The sequence below is a fragment of the Terrapene carolina genome, unplaced genomic scaffold, assembly GCF_002925995.2.
Source record: "Terrapene carolina triunguis isolate 2854851 unplaced genomic scaffold, T_m_triunguis-2.0 Scaffold233, whole genome shotgun sequence".
In the NCBI taxonomy this organism is placed as follows: Eukaryota; Metazoa; Chordata; order Testudines; family Emydidae; genus Terrapene; species Terrapene triunguis.
Window position 1 is genome coordinate 11,661,006 of NW_020664584.1, and position 20,935 is coordinate 11,681,940.

Sequence of the window (20,935 nt, forward strand, 5' to 3'; positions counted from 1 at the left end):
TGCCTCGGAAGCACACTGCACACGTTATTCTGGACTAGCCCATAGCTACATGGCTATCCAGTCCTCATACCTGGTATATTGGGATCACTGAGGTTGTTGGGGATCCTCCACTGATCCACCTGCAGTTTCAATGCGTTGACTTCATCAATGTCGCCAGGTATTCTGAAAGCAAACCCAGAAATACAGCAACTGGACTTTGAGTCCAAATGGACTGCAGAGCAAGCCGCCTTGTCGGCGGAAGATAGCAGACATGGGTGTGAGACTGTCACTGGAAGGAGCCCTGCAGAGGTGAATTTGCAGGCTAGCAACACTTACAGAAACATTTACTCAGCAAGACTTTGCTGTTCCTTATCCAAGTCAACTTCAAATGGCCCTTCAGAAATCCCCCTGCCAGTCTCTCCCACTAGTTTCCTGATGCCACGCTTCCAGCAGTAGGTCAGTCTGATGGTACAGAGTAGGTCTGGGGGATGCAGTGATTCTGAAAGCTGCTTTCAGGCCAGGTCAGTATTTTAATGGGGTAATGGACATGTGGGACTCCACCACAGTTCTTAGCCATACCTTTCCAGAACTTCGCTTACAACCTCATTCAATCTCTCCTCTCTCACACGCTCACATGGGAGCTGAATTTGCAAAGTCCTACTCACCAGCAAGACTGAAGCTTCCTATGTGCTGAACTAGTCTGCATGAGTTCAGTGATTTGTAATCACATGGAATAGCTAGGGAGTATTTTACGTGGCCCTGCAATCTGCCTTTGCACAGAGGCTATTTAGGGAGATCCCATAGTTTGATAATTACCAGTAACTGCTTTCAAATTGTTCATTACTTGCCATACCTGAGGGAGAAGCAATGATTAGGGCCACTGTGCTAAGGTCACTGCCAGATGCTTAGTTAAATGATATTAAAGTGCTGAGCATGGAAGCTACAGCTACCCCAGTGACTGGCCAGTGAAATCCCTCCTGGGGTTCAGGGCGCAAGGTCTCCTTGCAGGTCCCTGCCGTTACCTGCAGCAGTAACATGGAAACAGGAATACAAGCACCCAGCAGCTCCGCCCCTTCCCCAGGGATGTGCAAGTTCATCCATAGGGTGAGGCTGGCACCAGCTTCAGTCTGTCTACAGGATCTGTCTATTTCGGCTTTCCTGCAGAGCCCTTTCCTGTGGATTACACTGTCCAGTGGGACACAAGGATTATGGTGCTTTGCCGAACTTCAGCCCCAGTTTTATGCCAGAAGAATTCGTGGTTAGTACCGCGCTCCCTCTGCCAGGATTTTATGTGGCTCAGGGCAGCGACACACGGCATCTCTAGACTCGGCTGGACAGAACACACCTTGCAGAGCCAGCACGATACCACCTCAGGCCCCTGCCAAGCCTCACTAATGATCTTTGCTAGCATGTCTGCCTGGACATCCCAGGCTCTGCCTCACTCCCAGAGCTGTCCAACCACAATCACTTGATCAACTGAAAGCACAACACTGTGCCAGGCGCTCTTGAGATTCACCCACTGTCCCAAGCAGCTCAAATCATTCAGTGTGTGTCTGCAGAAGAAAACATCTCCTGTGACGCATGCTAAGGGACCAATGCCCCTTTGGGGGACTGCTAGCAGTATGTTCCTGAAACACATCCCCGTGAGCGGGGCTGATCCTGCTGGAATAGGGTTCTGCTGACTCACTGGTGCCGGCGGCTCGTTACCCCAGCTGCAGAGAAGAGAGGTCGGAGGAAGCCCCAGGCAGAGAGCCAGGGTTGGGACAGCTGGTGCAAGGGAACCATTATGGTGTGACAGCCAGAGGTTTAGACGGGTCTGTAGTACTGGAGAGGGGTGACTTTCTGCTGATTGTGTGAGTGCGGTTTTGGGTGGGACAGGGACAGCTTCTGCTTGTACCCCTCATTCTGACTGGTCTGAAATGTGGATGGAGCCAGAGTTCTACTCAGTCAAATAGCCACCATCCCTAAAGCTCACCTGAATATTCCTTCAGTCTGTTCTCCCCCCAGGGCCAGGACTTGCTGAGACAGCTGTATCTGTACCCAAGGCAGCTTGTTCCCCGGATACATGTCCTGCTGCCGTGACATGATTTCCTCCAGAGAGCTGCCGAACAGCGATGGCGTCACAATGGCACTTCTGGCGTGTGTTATCTCCTCTATCGTTGGTTTACGGAGGCCCTGAGGGCACAGAAAATATCTATGAACTCGTGCTGTAATGTCGCCCCAGCCACGTGCAGGCAGAGGCAGCGAGCAGTCCTAGGGCATGCAGGCCATGGCTCACGTGGAAGATGACCAGATGGCCCCAGGGCCACGTGCTTACAGGAAGTCCTCACTGCAACAGAATCCCCGTTATGCAAAGGACATGTGCAAGGACCAGGAGCTCGAACGCGTTAGGCCCCAGGAGAGCGGGGAGGCTGCCGGCTGTGGGTCGAAGAGATTTGGGGGCGGCTCTAGTGTTACTTTCTGGTTCTGTTGCCATGTTCTGATCTTTTCTATTTGGGAAATATTCCTGCTTTCCCTGCGTCCCTGCCAGGATCCACAGTGTTGGGGCAGCAGCAGGGATAAGCCGCGTTCTGGGGATGGGCTGTGAACAGGTGCTGCTGCAGGGCCAGCAGGGGGCACACATTCATTATAGCAGCTATTTCATTCTAATACCTCTTGGCAATGGAACATGGGAAAACAAACATTCCAAATGCAGAGGCGAATTCCAGGCAATCTCCATTTCCAGGGGATCTTTGTGTGTCCATCTTTCGACATGTAGAAGCCTGATTTTCAGAGGCACTGGGCACCTCCGAAAATCAGGCTCCAGCTGGCTCTAACTGGACACCCAAAACCTGTGGTTTCTGGAGAATGTTGACAAAGAAACTGACTTAATTTCACATTAGAGAGACAAGGTGAGTGAGGTAATATCTTTTACTGGCCCAACTTCTATTAATTTCACATGGCAAAGGGGGAAATCAAACTGCCTCTAGCCTACGCGGGGGCTGAAATGACCAACGGCACCATGCAGTCTGCAGAACAGCTGCAGCCCAGCAGAGCTCAGTTCTGCAAACAAGGTTGAGGAGGGGTAAAAGAATAGTTTGCAAACATCCCTCTGACTGCCTGGAGTGCCACGGACAGAGCTCCGGCTGGAGCTGTGCAGAACACGTACTGGTACATCTCCTGTCCTGCTGGGGGCTGGGCCCCTGCTACCACCCGACGGATGGGTCAGCTCCTCCCCCCTCTCCACGGAGCCCTCACTGTGCAGAGGCCCCCAGGGAAATGTGACAAAATCCATCCTCTCTGGGATCCATTCCTCAGGACAGGTGCTGCTGGAGGGCAGGCTGCATGACAAGCATGGCACTCCGCAAAAGGGGGGGGAGCTGTTCCTGGCCCTCCCCCTTCCAGGAATGTTTAAAATAAGACCCACGCCTGCTTGCGGGGAAATGCAGCTGCCAGCCCCACATGAGCTGTCAGTGGTGAAGGGGGAGAGTATCCCCTCCCCCCCACGGGATGGGTGGTTCCTGCTCCACGCAGGGCCTGCTCCTCCCAGGGAAAGCTGAGTACTGTGTTTGCCACATGGGCCAGGAATATTCCCCTACAGGACCTGCCCGCTGGGCCCCACGAGCACCCTGCACGCTCCCTGCTGGTAATGCCCAGGCAGGGAGCTATCAGGGGAACAGAGTCTGGGAGTCAGGCCTCACCCACTGTGTGGCTGTGAATCCCCTCACCCCCGCAGCCCGGTTCCCACCTCTAACACAGGACAGGAGCCCGGGGACCTGAAGGAACCCATTAGTGTCTGGCGTGCTGGAGACCGCGGGTGCTGGAGAAGGCAACGTGAGATGTTAGAACAAAGCCTCCAGGGCACAGTAGGTGCCTCACCTTCTTGCCCCCAGTAACCGCCACCTTCTGCAGCTTCCGGTAACAGAACCTGGCGTACGTGCTGATGGCCAAACCTAGGGGAGAGAGAGACATGCCGGTCAGTCCCATGGCACCGCCAGACCCTCAGAGGAAAAATGCTGTCACCACAAATACTAGGTGCTGGGGGTTCTCTTGGCAAGGCCCCTGGGCTCTGTCCCTCCCAAAGAGCTGGGCTGTGCACCCCAGGAAGGGCAGGACACACCTGAGTCTATGGGCTCTGAAAATGAACCTGTACGATTTGGGCAGGGTTTGCACTTGCAAAAACCCCCAACCCCTCCCCCTACTTTCTCTGAGATACATGTCTGGAGGGGCACCGTTCCCTTACTGGACACCAAAATTAACTCCTCCCTCGAGTGCTGCAGGTGTGTTGCAAGAGCCCTCTGCATTTCTTTTAACAGCTGCTCCTAGCTGGAATAACCTGTGGAGCAGTCTAGTGCCACTGCCCTGGGTTCAGCCCACTGCCCTGCACCCTCCTGGCCCCGCGAGCAGCACGGCAGTCCTAGCCTGCTGGCAATGCCATTAGAAGCCCAGTCCCCGGGGCTCGTGGTGCTCCGTGTTCCAGCTCAAAGCACCCAGATCTGAACCTTGCATCCCACCGCCGAGGGCTCCCAATGCTCCAAGCACTAATTGCCACCCCGCCGCACAGCTGCTTTGATCATCTGCACACACTATGTGCACCCAGGAGAGCACAAGTGTCTGGCTCCACGTCCCCTTCCGCAGGCACCAGCCTAGCTGAGTCTGGCACACTCTGACTGTACGTGCACCCTGTCAAAGGAACGTCTGCAAACAGAGCTCATTCTCCAAGTGAGATGTAGGGTAAGCGCCCTGTGCATGTATCACTGGCAGGGCGCATGGAGCTGGCCAATGCAGAGGCTGGGCAGAGGGCCCTGCCCAAAGGAGAACAAAACTTTCCTTAGCCTGAGCCCTCGATTAAGAACAAGCATCATCTACATGCAGAGGGAGAGATCCCTTCCCTTGCCCCTGGTTCTTGCCTTCACATCTCTTTTCACCAGGATAAAGAGCTGGGAACCCAACTCAGTCAACACATGCACTAACGACTCCGGTTTCATTATCGCTCACCCCTGGGAGCTGGCTCCGAGGCCTGAACCATGGAGCAGAGGGTTTGTTTACAGAAGGGGGTGTGGGCTAAAAATATATTTATACTGTCAACAGAAAAAAAGGAGCTATTTTGTAACTGGCTTCTCCTAACTCGTCTGCCTAACAAAGAATCACCCAGGGCATTTGGGGAAGACGATATTGTTTATTGATTAATTTAACCCAGGTAAGTTACATGATACAAACATCAAAAGGATTTTTACTGTGTGAATCCTTAGAACTGCATAAATACTGGATGGACTAAAACCCCCTGAGTATTCATTTGTTGTTTTAATCTGCTTCATGCCCCACTGATCTTTATTTTCTGCAAATATTCTAGTAAACAAACAAATTTTACTGGTGCAAAGACTCTCCGAATGTGAATTCTGAACTCAAACATTCACAGAAAGAGAATTGCAAAACTAGCAAACAACATGCAAACTGCAAATTGTGGATTTTACATGTGAAGATGCAATTTGAAGTTCAAACTTTTATTGGTTAGCTACATAATTCATCCAGTCAGGTACAGAAACAATGGCTGACTCTTATGTAACCCAAATTTCATATGACCCAAAATTTCAATTATGAACTTCAAATTTCAAGTATGCACAAAGTACCATTTGCCAAAGACCAAGAATTATTCACTGGAGAAATGAGTGAATAATTTCAAACAGCAAATAAACGTGCAAGTGTTCACCATTTGCTCACAATCAACTCCCAAGCAGCGAGGTGAAATTCACAGAATGGCTCATTGGGTAGGCAGGATCCCCTGAGCACTAGTAACGAATGAAGCAGTGATTACAGTGCACTGAGCCAAGGAGCAAGGAGCAGATCCACCGGGGACAGACCAAGATGACTTGTCTTCTGGTTGTATGGAATGTGCCTCAAGGTGCCATAAGTGAAAGTGCCATAAGTCATTTCAAAAACTCAGTGTAATTTAGCAGCATCTGAGGGCTTGTCTACACTTATAAGGCTGCAGTGGCCAGCTGCACCGCTGTAGCACTTCAGTGAAGATGTTATCTACACAGACAGGCGGGCTTCTCCCATTGGTGCAGGCACTCCACTTCCCCAAGAGGTGGTAGCTCTGTCGACAGGAGAAGCCCTCCTGTTGACCTAGCTCCGCCTACACCGGGAGTTAGGGTGGTGTAACGTTGCTCAGGGGTGTGGATTTTCCATATCCCTAAGCAACTTAGTTATACTGACATAAGGTCCTAGTGTAGATCAAGCCTTAGACGTGAAGGCCTCCTGCAAGCTTCCTCGCAAGTGATATGTGGCCTGGAACATCAATGCTAGGATTACATTGGTTAAAGACTGGAAGGGAAACCTTCATATGTTTACTTGAAATCGGAGGCCTCTGGATCTTAGACTTTCTGGCTTACTTGATGTAACAGGCACTAGTCTTGTATGCTGGGACTTTCAATCCTGCAAAAGGAGCTGATGGGCATAGGCTGCAGGACTGGGCTCATGGAGGTACAGGTAACAAATGTTTATTATAGAAATAAAACAGGCTGATAAACCATAGGGCAGGAGCAAAGCCAGAAACTCAGCTGTAACACAACCACCAACCCAAGTCTCTCAGTGTGGGCAATAAGATGAACTAGAGCTTTGAGCAGCAGCAGCTGCCCACAGATGAGAAGGTTACTTGCCTGTAACTGGACGTTCTTCAAGATGTGGGGTCCCTTGATGTATTCCAGATGTGGGGGCACATGCGCGCCATGTGCCTGAGTCTGGAGGTATTTCTTAGCAGTGTCCATTGACCCACATGGATGCAGAGCACCTCCTCGTGCTTCCAGATGAGGGCATCAGCGGTAGTGCGGGTCGACACCTCTCCAGTCTCCCTCTGACCATTCTGGAATCCAGTCCAAAGCAGAAGGGAAGGAGGGCAGGAAGTGGAATATAGTTACGGCCCACACATCTCAAAGAACCTCCAGTTACAGGTGAGGAACCTCTTCCTTGAGTGCTGATCTCTACGTGTATTCCACGAGTGGGTGACTCACAAGCAGTGATCAGCATGGAGGTGGGTGCGACAATGCCAATGGAAGTGCAATCTGCAGTACGGCCTGGCCCACGGCAGCATCTGTAGCTACTGTTCGTGCGATGGCATAAGGTGTCACGAACTGTGTGGACTGAGTGCCACGTAGCCGCGCGGCAGATGTCTTCCCAAGGCACGTCTGCCAGTGAGGCCGACCTGGTGGCTGGCACTCACAGAGTGCACCGTGACTTTATCAGGTGAGGCTACTTTTGATTGGTTGCAGCATTCGCAGACACACCCGAGACCCATTTGGAGATTTGTTGGGACAAGACGGCTTGACCCTTGGACCGTTCGGAGATGGCCACATATAGCTTCGTCGATGTGTCGAGTCCTGTGTAGGTAGAATGGCAGTGCACGGCGGACGTCGAGGGAGTGCAAGGTCCTGTCAGCAGGGGAGGCATGTGGTTTGGGATGGAAAACCGGCAGGTGGATGCACTGATTGAGGTGGAACTCCGACACTACTTTTGGAAGGAATTTAGGGTGCAGCTGTAAGGACCCCTTGTCCTTGTGGAATATCACGTAGGGGGGATCTGCCATCATGGCTGCCAGGTCACTGACCTGTCTGGCTGAGGTAATAGCTACCAAGAATGTCACTTTCGTCGAGAGGTGGGAGAGGGAGCATGCTGCCAGCGGCTCAGAGGGTGGTTTCGTGAGGGCGGAGAGAACGAGATTAAGGTCCTGCGGGGTGTGGGCTTGAGTACTGGTGGAAAGATGTTGCATAAACCCTTCATGAAGTGGACGGTGGTGGAGTGCGAAAACACCGCGGTGTTGTCCACAGGAGGGAGAAAGACATTGAGTGCTGCCAGGTGCACCAGTACAAAACTGAGGGCTAGGCTCAACAATTTGAGGGTGAGGTGGTCAAGGACGACTGGAATAGACACCATGCTCAGTGAGCGGTGGTGGCGGTGAGCCCATACTGTGAAACGTTTCCATTTAGCTCGGTAGCAGGTTCTGATGGATTATCTCCTGCTTTGGGTATGGATTTCTCGCACTGGGGTAGATCTTTGACACCCATCCAAACATCAGGCTGTGAGGTGAAGAGGGTCCAGACTGGGTTGACAGAGCCTCCCCCGATCTCATGTGAGGAGATCTGGGAGTGTGCGGAGGCAGAGCAGTGTGCAGGCAGAAAGTCTAAGGAGGTCCATGAACCAGAACTGATAGGGCCAGAACAGGGCTGTGAGTAGGATGGTGGCACTGTCCCGGCAAATCTTGTGTAGCACCCATGGCAGGAGGAGAGTAGGGGTAAAGGCGTAGCAGAGGAGGGGAGGAGGAAAGCATCACCCTGAGAGCCCTTCCCTATCGCTCCCCTGGAACAATAGTGGGGCAGCTTTCGGTTTTGGGGAGTAGCAAAGAGGTCCCAATGGAGGGTGCCCTATGTTGCGAAGAGGTGCCAGAGCGTGGCATTGTGTAACTCCCACTCCTGATTGAGCTAGAGAGTCCCACTGAGTGCGTTGGCCAGGGAATTCTGGGTGCCCGGTATCTACGCGGCTTGAAGTGTCATGTGGTTCTGGATGCACCCGTTCTAAAGCTGGACTGACTCAGTGCAGAGGGAAGGAGACTTGGCGCCGCCCTGCTTGTTGAGGTACACCACTGCCGCGATGTTGTCAGAGAGCTACTGAACGCGGAGGGTCTGAATGAGCATGAGGAAGGCCTGGCACGCTAAACGGACTGCCTGCAGTTCTAGCACGTTTATGTGCATACTGTCTTCCTCTGGCATCCACACCCCTGGAGCTGCGTGGTGGTCTAAGTGGGCTCCCCAACCCCCAGGGGAGGGGTGTGTCATGATAGTGGCCTGTGGTGTGGGAGTGGTGAAGGGGGTGCCAATCATGATCTTGGAAGGACTGGACCACCATGAGAGGGAGGACACCATGGCCCAGGGAACGGTGAACACAACATAGATGGAAATGTGTGTGTAGTGTCACCTAGGTGCAGGCTGCCATATGTCCAAGGAGGGAGTGGCGGACCATGGCGGCCATGTGAACAACCAGGGAGCTGGGGTTTGGATGGGTAAAAAATCACCCCCTTTAGCAGGCACAAAATGTCTCCTCTCTGCCCATTTAAGTATGGGGGCACAGGGGGCAGGGGCATACCACAGTGCTCACGCCGGTTGGAGGATGGCCTCATGGATAGGTAGGGCTACTCGAGAAGGCCCCTGGTTTTGGAGTATATCCAGGAGTTGATGGTGTGGGTCCTGAACCTACTCCAATGGGATGTCCAAGTCTGCCACTACCCTCTGGATCAAGTCCTGGTATTAGCAATGGTCGTCCAGCAGAGAGAGCAGGAGAGGGATGGTCACCTCATCCGGCGAGGATACTCCAGCAGGGACCAGAGGAGCCGGCGGAAACAGTTTGATGTCTCCCTCCTCTTTATGCACCGACAGTGCTGGTGGGTGAGTGGAGGAGGGCCAGTACGATGCCTGAGATGGTGTCTGGCATCTGTGGTAGGCATCCCAGGCCAAAAGGAAGCGTCCCTTGGATGTGGTGGGCCCCACAGGAAGCGGTACCAGGCCTCCGTTTTCAGGTCGTATGCTGGAGGGTAGGGCAGTCTGGGCCATACATCCAGACTCCAGTGTGATGTCGGGGAGAACGAAGATTCCGGGTCCAAGAACTCCTTGGACTCTGAAGATGGTTCTGGGAAGGTGTGTGGGGGGGACTGTCAATACCGGAGGGCTGTGGTGTGGCACAGGGACGGGCTTCTCCGGCAGCAGTAGAAAAGATTTGTCCTCTGGAGTTGGGATGTTGTGGATGAGCCGGACAGAAGGAGAGATTGTGGGTAGGGAAGGATCAACTCTTCTGTCCACAGAAATGGCTCTGAGCATCCAGAGGTGCGCAGTGTGCCTGTGGAGATGCCAGAGGGGTGAGGATGATGGTGTCTGTGGAGCCAGCCTGTCTGGTAGGCGCCTGAGCACTGGTGGAACAGTCAGCACATGTGCCGATGAGCATTCCGAATGCCTGGGTGCCAAGGTTGCCATCAGTACTGTCGGACCCAGTTTGTGCCTGGCCTTACCCTTCACATGGGGAATCTTGGGCGCCGGTCCAGCTGCATCCCCATGTGACATCTCCCCTGACCTGGCACGGCTCGGGGAGGAAACGTGCTGGGAGCAGTCTGGGACGGGGATCTGCTCTTGTGCCTGGCAGAATGTTTTTTACTCTCATCCAGGACTTGGCCTTGCTCTTTAGTACTGCCAGTTCCGGGCCCTGCACGGTGCGCGGAGGGGCTCCCACTGCCAGTGATGGCTGCTGTACAGGTTGGGTCTCCTGGGCCTGGATCTGAGTACATCCTCGGTCTCATGGCTTCCTCCATCAGGTATTTACAGAGGTGGAGTTCACATGCTTCCTGGGTGCGGGCCAGGAAGGACTTGCAAATGCAGCAGCGAGCCGCGAAGTGTGCTTCGCCAAGGCAGTAGAGATATTGCTGATGCTTGTCGCTCACAGAGAAGGAGCACGGGTAGGAAACACCGTTTTGAAGCCTGGAATCTGGGGCACTGTCCCCGGAGGGGGGAGATGGTCCCTGAACAAGGAAAGAAAACTACCCTAGCTAACGAAACTAGAGAAACTATATAAAACTATTTATGACAAAGCAAAAGTGAGTCACTCTCTTAGAAAGTTCGCAGCACAAAGGAACAGGAGGTTCTGACTCAGGCCATGTGGCAGTCAGAGGGAACTGGAGAGGTGTCGACTCGCACTACCGATTATGCCCTCGGCTGGGAGTGCAAAGAGACACAGTACGCACGTGCGGGTCAATGGACACTGCTAAGAAACACTTCCGTACACAGGCGCATGGTGCGCATGTGCACACCCATGTGGAACACATATAGAGACCAGCACTCGAAGAGGAAGAAGGGACTGTAGATTCTCAAGAATGGGACGTCAGCAGGATATCTCAGAACTGCCAGCAGTTCCCGGCTCGCTGATCTCAGCTGCCATGATGGATCAGAAGAAAGGGGATCCCTCAAGCAGACCCACCACTATAAGCAATGGAAAGGTCATAATGAATCTCCAGGTAGAGCTGAGCGAATGATGGATTTTTCAGTGTGGGGGATAAACGAACCTCCCCCCCCACACACACACACACACCCCCAATCTGGCTCAACTGGAAACAAAACCAATTTTTTCTAAAATTTTCATTCAGTCAAAAAACTTAAAAAAATCATGTAGAATTCACCCAACCATTTCGGCTGACTCAAAACGATTTTTTAAAAAGTTTTTTAAAAAGCCATCTTTGGGGTTTCTCGCCTTTATGAGTTTTCTTAAAATGGCCAAATCTGAAAACAAACTGTTGTATTGAAATGAAAAGTGAAAATTAAATATTTCAACTTAAAAAAAAATAAATCAGATTTTTTGGACAAAACCATTTGTTGACTTCAACCAACATTCTTGAATGGTTTTGGAGCCCTGAAAATGTGCTTTTCAGTGAAATTTCTAATCGCCCCTGAAATTTCACCCAGCTCTAGTCCCAGACCCTCCAACAAGCTGCTGCCCAGCACGGCCAGCTCAGGTGGGACCCAGACACAGGAGGGTGGGTTGCATCCTAAGCTGTAACGTCTACCCTGATGGCTTTAGCGCTCTCCTGCGAGCCTGTAGCCTGGGTCGACAGACTTGGGCTTGTGCTACTGTGCTAACAATAGCTGTGTAGATGCTGGACTCAGGCTGGAATTCAGGATGTGAAGCCTACACAGGGGGTTGGCTTCAGAGCCTGAGCCACAACTTAAAAGCGCTGTCTACACAGCTGTTGTTAGGGTAGTAGTGCAAGCCCAAGTCTGTCGACCCAGGCTCAGGGACCCGCTGCCACTGGCTGCATAGACATACCCTGATTCGCACCTCTGCTATACTAATTGAATCAGAACTCTAATGCCTTAGCTGGAGCCTGGCCTCCCTGGAGTACGAAAGCTGATGAATCTGCAAAGACCCTAAACTCCCCAAGCTAGGATGGATGCATGTAATTTTATTGTGATGGGGCAAGGTGATGGATTCCTGTCCATCCAGCATTCCCCCAGCATGGACAGCAATCACTGTCTGACTGGGGAGAGAGGTGGTGCTGTCATGCACTCAGGGTACATACTGATGTTCCCAACCCCTGCCTAAGGTTCTGGGGTCCATGTGGCATAATGCACAACTCCAAAAGGGGGGAGGAAAGGCCAGTGAATTCAAGGGGGAGCAGCTCCCTTCTCTTCTCTTAGCCAAACGCTAGAGAAAACCATCCCCATGTGTGGGAGATGCAAGGGTGCAGAATGCAGCTCACATCAGGCTAGCATAGGCTCTATGAAATACAGTAGAACCCCAGAGCTATGAACACCTCGGGACTGTAGGTTTTTCATAACTCTGAACAAAACGTTATGGTTGTTCTTTCAAAAGTTTACAACTGAACATTGACTTAATACAGCTTTGAATTTTACTATGTGGAAGAAAAATGCTGCTTTTAACCATCTTAATTTAAACGAAACAAATACAGAAACCGTGTCCTTTCCTTGTCAAATCTTTTTTTATAAACTTTCCTTTATTTTTTTAGTAGTTACATTTAAAACAGTACTCTACTGTATTTTTTTTTTTTTTTTTTTTTTGTCTCTGCTGCTGCCTGATTACGTACTTCAGTTCCAAATGAGGTGTGTGGTTGCCCGGTCAGTTCGTAACTCTGGTGTTCCTAACTCTGAGATTCTACCGTAAGGAAATATTGTCACAGCACAGCTCGGCTCCTTAGGAGCCCCCCCCCGGAAATGGCTGTTTGATTTGCCCTACGATCAGCTAGCACGGAGGGTAAAGACGCTGCATAGTGCAGGCAGTTTTCACACAGCTAATCCCCAGCACAACAGAGAGAGAGAGAGAGAGATCTGCACTGACTGAACACTGATTACTGATCCAAAACTGTTGGCCTTTTGTTTCATTTCAAGCCAGACCCTAATTGTTTACTTTAAAGGTGTGTATAGATCTGCCCGTTTGATTCCCTGCCATGTCCAAAGCTTGCTTCAGAGCTCAAAACACTTGGGTTTTTAAAATCAAACACACTGTATTAAAGAACAGCTTTCACTCATCGTATAATTTAGGTGACCCCGTCACAATTTCTGAGCTCTGTGAACCTGTGCCTCTTAGAGCGACTGAAACCTCTCTGGCTGCGAATTAAATAGAGGGCAGCCTTGCCAAAAATATAATTAATAGACAGACACTTCACAGAGGCCGAGAGAAACGTGCAATCACTCTCTCCCGCATGCCCGCACAGACATGTTCATCCAGCAGCCAAACTAAATTCTCGAGCACAAGGCTGAAAGAAAAATGTCCTCCTGGCTGGGTTCTGTGGTTTGAATACAGCAGCTGGAAATGAAACACTGTAAGCACACGGACTGGGAAAGACAATGAGAAATGGAATCCCAGCCCAGTCTCTTGCCTTCTTCCTCGAGCCACATGGGAGGAGGTCGCTATCTCAGAATTTCCATCCCCAAGGAAATTTGGAAGCAAAAAACTAATTAAATGCAAAAGCTCTGTCAATGCGGCGTTAGATTTGAGCATTTAAGTGTACGAGAGCTAAGGGTCCCCCAGTGATGCTAATTGAGCCATATTGCACATATGTTGTTACAATGTATCCACCTCACGTGTAGTGGCATCCAGTATATAAAATAGGAGACGGTAGATTGTGACTTGGCTCATAAGACAAGAACAATTTCATTCAATGAAATGAAAAGGTAGCAAATTCAAAACTGCCTATAAGAAATACCTTTTCTCCCAATCTGTAATTTGACAGTGGAACTCATTGCCACAACATGTCTTTGAGGCTAAGGAATTAGCAAGATTCAAAGAAGGGAGGGACATTTACACAGATCATAAGAATATCCAAAGTTAATGGATACTGCTAACAAAACTTCTGGAGGAGAGATTAAGCTTCTTGCTTCAGGGCTTAATCCAATTTCAAATTATTAGGATGAGGCCTCCATGGACAGCAAGCTGTCCCGGGGGATAAGGAAGACCCTTGCATGACAAATCAAGCCAATGTTTGATCCGTTCTACTCCTTTGATTGTCAGAACCTTGGGGCTGGAGTTCTAATACATTTGGGTCAAAGCTCCCTTTCCCCCAGGGCTAACAATCTGGGGTAGTCAGATTTCAGGGAGAAGTAAAAACAGGAAACAAACCCATGGCAATTGTATCCTTGAGGGTAGACTCAGGACAGGGTGCCAAGCAGGCTTGCCTTAGTTGTCTATACGAGGAAAGGGAAGCCTGGCTGTCAATCTCCTTTTGGCAAGGCATGCTGGGAAAGGGAAGGAGTCTAGGGTCTCTATAATGTCTCAGGTAGTTGGAAGGGAGAGGGATGTTGAACTGACAATGCTGTGGGAGGTGAGATCTGTGGTGAATGCATACATGGACTTGGAGGTGCTTACCTATTTGCATATTACACTGAGAAACTCTTGGGGCTTTGATCACTGTATAGCTTGGGCAGCTGGTCACTCTATTACTCTAGATTGTACGGATGATTTAACAAACACTGTCTTTTTGAGACTATACTTCTCTCGGTCTTTCCTTCTTTACCCTAGCTTTTCCTGACCGCCTGCCATGGATACTGACAACAGACATAGAGTAAGTTTGAGGCTTCTAAGCTTTGTCAATATACAACTAGTGCCTGAAGAAGTGTTACAAACCCAGCACAGCATCTCAACAACAGAACCACAAACATGCTTCTCACCTTATCTGCCATCTGATTCCCTTAAAACTTGCCAATCTCAGCCCCTTCAGTAAGTGGGGTGAGACTGCAGAGGAAATACTCTGAATTTCTTATAAACCCAAGAAACCAAGTTCCTGCTTCACATAAACACTTAACTATGGAGCTATGAGCAGCAGCTCTATATATGTGGCTCTTAATTGTTCTACACAACAGTACACAACTAGAAAACATGAGACAATAATTCACAGAACAGTTTTAAAAATAACACTAAAGAACTCCTAGTCTGCTGAGGAAGAAAAAATCCTTCCCACATAAAACAGATAAGACACGTGCAAGTTTGTATTGCTGCTGGGCCTTTTGGCTGTTGGGTATCCAGATGAGGATGAACTTGATGACCTGGTAAGTTTTCATCCTGAATGATTTGCTAAAACTTTTTAAAAAACGGATATTCCAGAAGAGGCTGTAATTACCAGTGGAACGTAATTACCAGTGGGATTTAAGCCAGCCCTCCTCCACTGAGATCTTGAGGAATCTGAACAGCAGACTTGTGACAGTGACTTCACCACTACTATAAACAAAAGAGTCTAAACTCGGGGATTTCAATGGAATGTAGCTTCTAGACTCTGTGTCATCATTCATGCTGTCAGCAAAACAAGGAATTCAGAGCATGTAGGAGCTTAGGGAGATGGCAAGCTTTTTGCTACTGAAATACACTGACTGGACTGGTGTAGGAACACAGACAAACTTACTAGAGAAGATGTCCACTGAAAAGCCCCTTTTACATACGTCTGTGATTCTCTTTGGTTTTTCAAATCAGCCTGTCCTTGCCACAGAGAGCTCCAGACCCTGGATAAACACAGAAGCAAAACCAAAATGGAGCTACCCTGCTTTCATAGAGCCCCCAGGCTCCTGTGTCCTCTTGCTGCCAACCATGCAGTATCCACTGCTCCCTCCGATTCAGAGAAGTCTAGCAGGGCCACGCAGAAAACAACAGAATGGGAGGCAGACTTCACTGGGTGAGCTGGGGAAGAGACTCTAACAGAAAGCAACAAGTGGATCTGATGGTGAAACTCTGATGCTAGCTTCAAAATGCTGGAAAGCAAAACTGTACGAAAGCCCAGCTTATTCAGTGCAGTCAGTATGTAAAGGGAGTAAGTCAGTTGCTGCTGGATCTGAACGCATGACAAATCAAATCACAGACAGCTTAAGGTGAACTGGGCTCCCTGATAACTCTGACATGGGACTGAATAGCCTCCCTCCAGACTTGGAGCCACAAAACTTTCAAGGGCTAAACTTCAAGATAAACCTTCTTCTACTGCATGAGCACATTCTGAGCCTGTATGAAATCCAGGTAAATCCACCCCTAAGCATCACACTAGCAATGGCTATTTTAGAAACAGAATAGTGCTAGTGGTCCTGGAAGTGAGAGAAAAGCCCTTTTTTCCTATTTCCCTCATGCCAACCCAACAACACAAGCCAAAAGAAGGAAATGCCCCCTCCCATTAAAGAAGCTGCCCTTTTAAACCCAGCTAACGTCCAGAGGAGAGAAGGAACAGATCTTCTCAGACGTGGCATGAAAACTTGACAACAAAATGACAACAAAAATGCAGTGAGTGCTGTGGACTTAGAACCATGACATGGAGAACATCTGTGCTAACATGGCGGCCGGATGGTGCTCAGGTTTTGCTCTATAAAATCTGGGATTAGATCTTAAGGATGTCAGTTTGCAATCTAGCACTGTTAGAATGCCTTTTGTATGAGAGACTTAACAACGGCTTTTTCCTTCCAAGGAAGGGCCTGCCTATACATTGACAGAAAGCACTAGTGTAAAAAGAGACTTGCACTAGTGCAAAAATCCCAGCATGGAGAAGGCCTGAGATCTCTGACTGTGTTTTCAGTTACACCACTGTTTGGTGGTGTACTTCAATGTGTCTCATTTGTAGCTAATGAAAAAATCAACAGCAGAGATACAATGCTAATTATGTTTCTCTAACAGAGCCAAGCAACTCTCTTCTCTTGGAATTTTACAAAAAGTTTAAGTTACTCCTTTTCCAAACCCTGCAGTGGTGCACTGATTTCTCATGTACTTCGTTTCCTTTGAAAGAAGAAAGGGAAAATATCAGGTGCCTCTAACATGCCCCTGCCTATCTGCAAAGCACTCCTGACCCCTTGTAAAAGGATGTACCTGCCCTGTAGAATCCCCTGCTGGCTACGTGTGACTCTGCAGCCCCGTGCTTCAGTTTCCCTTCTCTCAGTGTCCCTTACAAAGCCCATATAGTCCAAAGGTATAAGAAGAAATTCCCCTGCTGGGGTCCTACTTTATTAAGTCAAGATAAACTTGAAATAAAGTCCCTTGGCCTGCAGTCTCTGCCCTCAGTTCAGCGGATTGTACAGATCTCCTTCTGGGGTCTGTGTTTCTGGGCTCCCAGCTGCTTCCTTCAGGAACCCTTCCAGCAGCTCTCGTAATTCTGTCCCTTACCTCCCTGGGCGGAGAGAGGTCTGTGAGGGAAAATTTAGCAGGCCTTAAACTTTAGTCAAGGCCCTGAGTTTGGTCAAGCTTGCTTACAGCCCTTGAACTAAGATCCTGCTTGTTTCTGTGTACAAGGGGCAGAAGGAGTCAGAGTGGAAAAAATCCCCAAACAGAACAATTTGTAATAGCCCAAGCTTAGGAAATATATAACCGCAATAGCACTGTTAGAAAAGTCAAACCACAAATGAACTAGGCTGTGAATAACAAGAAGGGTGATTGTTCTTTTTGCTTTTGACCTGTATTAATTTTGCTATGTATTCCAAATAAAGTAATTAATACGGAAGTATGTGTAATTTGTCTGTGGTTTTAAGCTTTAAAAAGCTTGTGTGTTCCTGGACTCGGGGGGAAGCTCCAATAGCTGTCACCCGCTGCGCTTGTAATCAATAAAGGGCCTCAGGCTGATCTGATTGAAAACACAACGCGTGGATCGATTTTTTCCACATCAATTGGTGCCGTGACTCGGATAGACAGCGACCCCAAACACCGGAGGACAGCGAGCTGTTCCCCACAAGACCCCGGGCCCATCAGAAAGGTAAGAGACCTTTTGAAATCTCTATTTAGGATTTCTGGTGGAGCACCGCCCGTAGGCTCTGGGTTCGGGTGACTTGCATGCTCTATTCGGACTTTTTGCTGCCAGACATATCTGATGCCCTTCTGATCTGTTCTGTACTGTACCCCGGGAAGAGCCAAGTGTGTGGCTAGATAGGCCTCTGACTCCATTACTGTGTGCCAGTGTGTGTGTTGGTGTGAGAGTGATCTGTTATAAGGGTCACAGGAAGACGCCCAGAGCTCTCTGTGAAGCATGTTGGCTCTAAAGCAAGCCCTGTGACCCCATCTAGAAGGGCCGAAACAGAAGGGCCCTGACCGAAGTAGCCTCGCTCTGCCGGCCTGACCGCCGAGGGGACTGCCTGGGTCTAGGTTTGTGTGACCCTATCCTCCGTGCCCTTGGGCGGTCTGATTTCCTCAACCTCTTTCCTCTGATTCCCCTCCCCGCCTAAGGGCAGTGCATGAGCCACTGACGGGTCCAAACGCCCCACCAAGAGCAACAGAGTAAGCAGCGCTGTTCTCTCTGAGACCAGCTGACGCTCTTTGCTGAAGGGGGGTGTAGACAGTCGTGGACGCCTACAATAAGCCTTCCCTGTGTAAAAGACCCGAGTGAAAGTGATCTGTTAAAATGGGGGCTGGTGAGACAAAAGGAATCACCGTCCCGCCAAAAGGGCACACCTGAGTATTGTATGTTTGTATGTACGCAAATTGCAGTCCTTTCACTTGTAAGCTTTTTAAAGAATGGGATCCCCACAAAGCCAGTTCAATGCATATTTTAATTGGCATGAAGAAGCAGAAAAATGGCGCCATGAATCTCAAACGAGGAGTCTCAAGGAGAAACTTACCACACAATTCAAAGAAATAAAAAGGGAATTGGCAAAGAATTTAAATTCAACTAAGCCAGCAAGAAATATTATGCAACAAAAACCCCTTATGTTTTTTCCACATCAGGTCCATGGGTAGCAGTCCTTCCGCTGCTGCTGTCTTACCCTCTATAAGGCCCAGGTGGGCAGCAGGGAATCAGACATATGCTCACGCTCCCTCTGAAAGGGGCCAGTCCCCCTGTGACATCCCTACTCCAAAGCCACATTCCTGAGTATACACAAAGGTACCCATTGAAGGGGCAGTCTCACTGCAATACCCAGGGAAGGGCCTAAGTGTTGCCAACTTTGAAATTCTCCATGTGAATCTCTCAGTAATTATATCCTCCACTCTCTAGAATCATGTGAGCATAAGGAATTCTCTGCTTGCGTTCAAACACCACCACACTTCCAGATCTCATCACTGTGGAGAAAAGCGGGAAACAGGGCAGATAAAAATCAATGAATTTTTGACAAAAAAACAAACAAACCTATTTTTTATTGAAATCAGATTTTTTTGATTTTGTTGTTCAAATTATAATAATTTGTTCTTTTAAAAAATAAACCTGTTTAAAATGAAATCTCAATTTAATACAAAATATGTTAAGGCCTAAACTTATTATAATCTCTTAGGACAATTTAATAATATATGCTGAATCCATGAGCCTCTAATCAAAATTTTTGAGTTAAAGGCTACTTTTCTATATAAAGAAAGAATCAAGGGAAAAACACTGAACTTTTGAGCTCAAGGTTTATAAATACGGCACAATAGGTCATGTGCTGTACCAAGGGCTTGATCCTGTGGGGGACCCGGGGCTGTGCTAAGTCATCACAGGTGGTGGGACTTAGCCTCTGACTCCAGGAGGCACCATCATGTACTTCATCAGGATCATCCACGGAGCCCACCGGGGGGGGGGGGGGGGGTCTCACGCTCCTGTTTTACAGCTTCTCCCTCCCTGAGCTCTGATTGGCTCAGTTCTTGGATTATGACTATTTCTTACTCCACCCACTATGGAAACTTACTCTCCAGCTCATGGAAAACACTGATCTACCGAGTAATTGCAAGCCCTTGCTTCTGGATGGTTCTGGGTACTTGAAGTAAGTGAACTTACCCTGTCTCCTTGTACACAGACAGAGAGACAAACACACAGAAACCCATTCATTTCTCGACGGCCGCCTCCTCTGTCTCTAATCATATAAAATATGCTGCGCAAGAGGCATGTGGGTTACATGAGCAGATAAAGTCTTGGATTGTTGTTAGTTCTCTTGTTTTGCTGGGGGTAGGGATGGGCTAGGAGTTGGGTGGGGTGGGGTGGGGGAGTTGAGTAACAAGGTAGAAGGAGCAGAATGAGTGACCAGAAAGGAGCAACACTGGTGTCAAAGCAGGAGACTGTGGGAAGAAGGGACAACGTTTTTCAGAGTGCAGCCTCTGGTGCTGATTAGAAATAATATTTTCTTCATTTGGACTAATTCAAAGTTGAGAAATTGCCTGGGAGTTGAAAAAGTAGGAAAACTGGTCTTGCTCGTCCAGTCTATGAATAAAAACGAAGAGGGAGGGGTGAGATCTACTAGTTTTCAAAGTTTGAAGGACAGCCTAAGAAACTTAGGAGACTGTTGTCTCATTTTCAAGACACTTAGATAAGTAGGAACATAAGCTGCTGTCACTTTCACCTAGGCCATGTCTCCACTACAAACTTGGGCCACCACAAGTTATGTCAGCATCAAGCTGCCACAGTGAGTATATCACTTGTGTGTGTACATACTTGGCTCTTTGCGTGTGCTCACCAGGAGTGCTTGTATCGATGCACAATGTGGTGCACCATGGGTACGTATCCCAGCATGCAGCTCATCACCGTCCAGAGCGCTGTCTTGGGAAGATCTGCCAATTCATGGCGGGGCAGGAACAAGTCATGCAGGGGTGACTTGGAGAAAGGGATCAAGTTCCCAGGATGCAGCTGTCTCCATCGCATAATGTCATCCATATCCTATAATTTTCATGCCTTCTTTAAAAATCCCACGAACCCACATGACCTTCCTTGCTGTCCGCCTTCACTGATAACAGCATGGAACCTGCACAGCTCTACACTATTGTCATGAGTGTTGGAAGCACAAGACATGCACGCACGATCCTCCAATATTTGCAGAGCCATAAGAAGAATTGAATGAGGGAACGTGCCGATTCCTTGTTGTGGAACATAATGAAAACCAACTCAGGATTGTTCGTGGTGTTCACAGAGCAGCTACAGATGGTGGAGTGCCACTTCTAGGCCCAAGAAATGAGCACTGACTGCTGGGATTGCATCATAATGTAGGTTTGGGATGATGAGCAATGGCTGCAGAACTTTCAGATG

The 20,935-nt window shown here is 49.1% G+C and overlaps 1 protein-coding gene across 2 annotated transcripts in view; it reads right to left on the bottom strand.

Moving 5' to 3' along the window:
- LOC112113603 (rho GTPase-activating protein 39-like) overlaps positions 1-20,935 on the bottom strand; it is a 129,562-nt gene that overhangs the window by 1,831 nt on the left and 106,796 nt on the right. For both annotated transcript variants that reach the window (XM_026656749.1, XM_026656750.2), the window contains exons 6-8: positions 3,838-3,911; positions 1,955-2,154; positions 71-162 (exon numbers count right to left, since the gene is read on the bottom strand). In XM_026656749.1, coding sequence (XP_026512534.1) covers positions 71-162; positions 1,955-2,154; positions 3,838-3,911 — 366 coding nt within the window. The remainder of the gene's footprint in view (positions 1-70; positions 163-1,954; positions 2,155-3,837; positions 3,912-20,935) is intronic.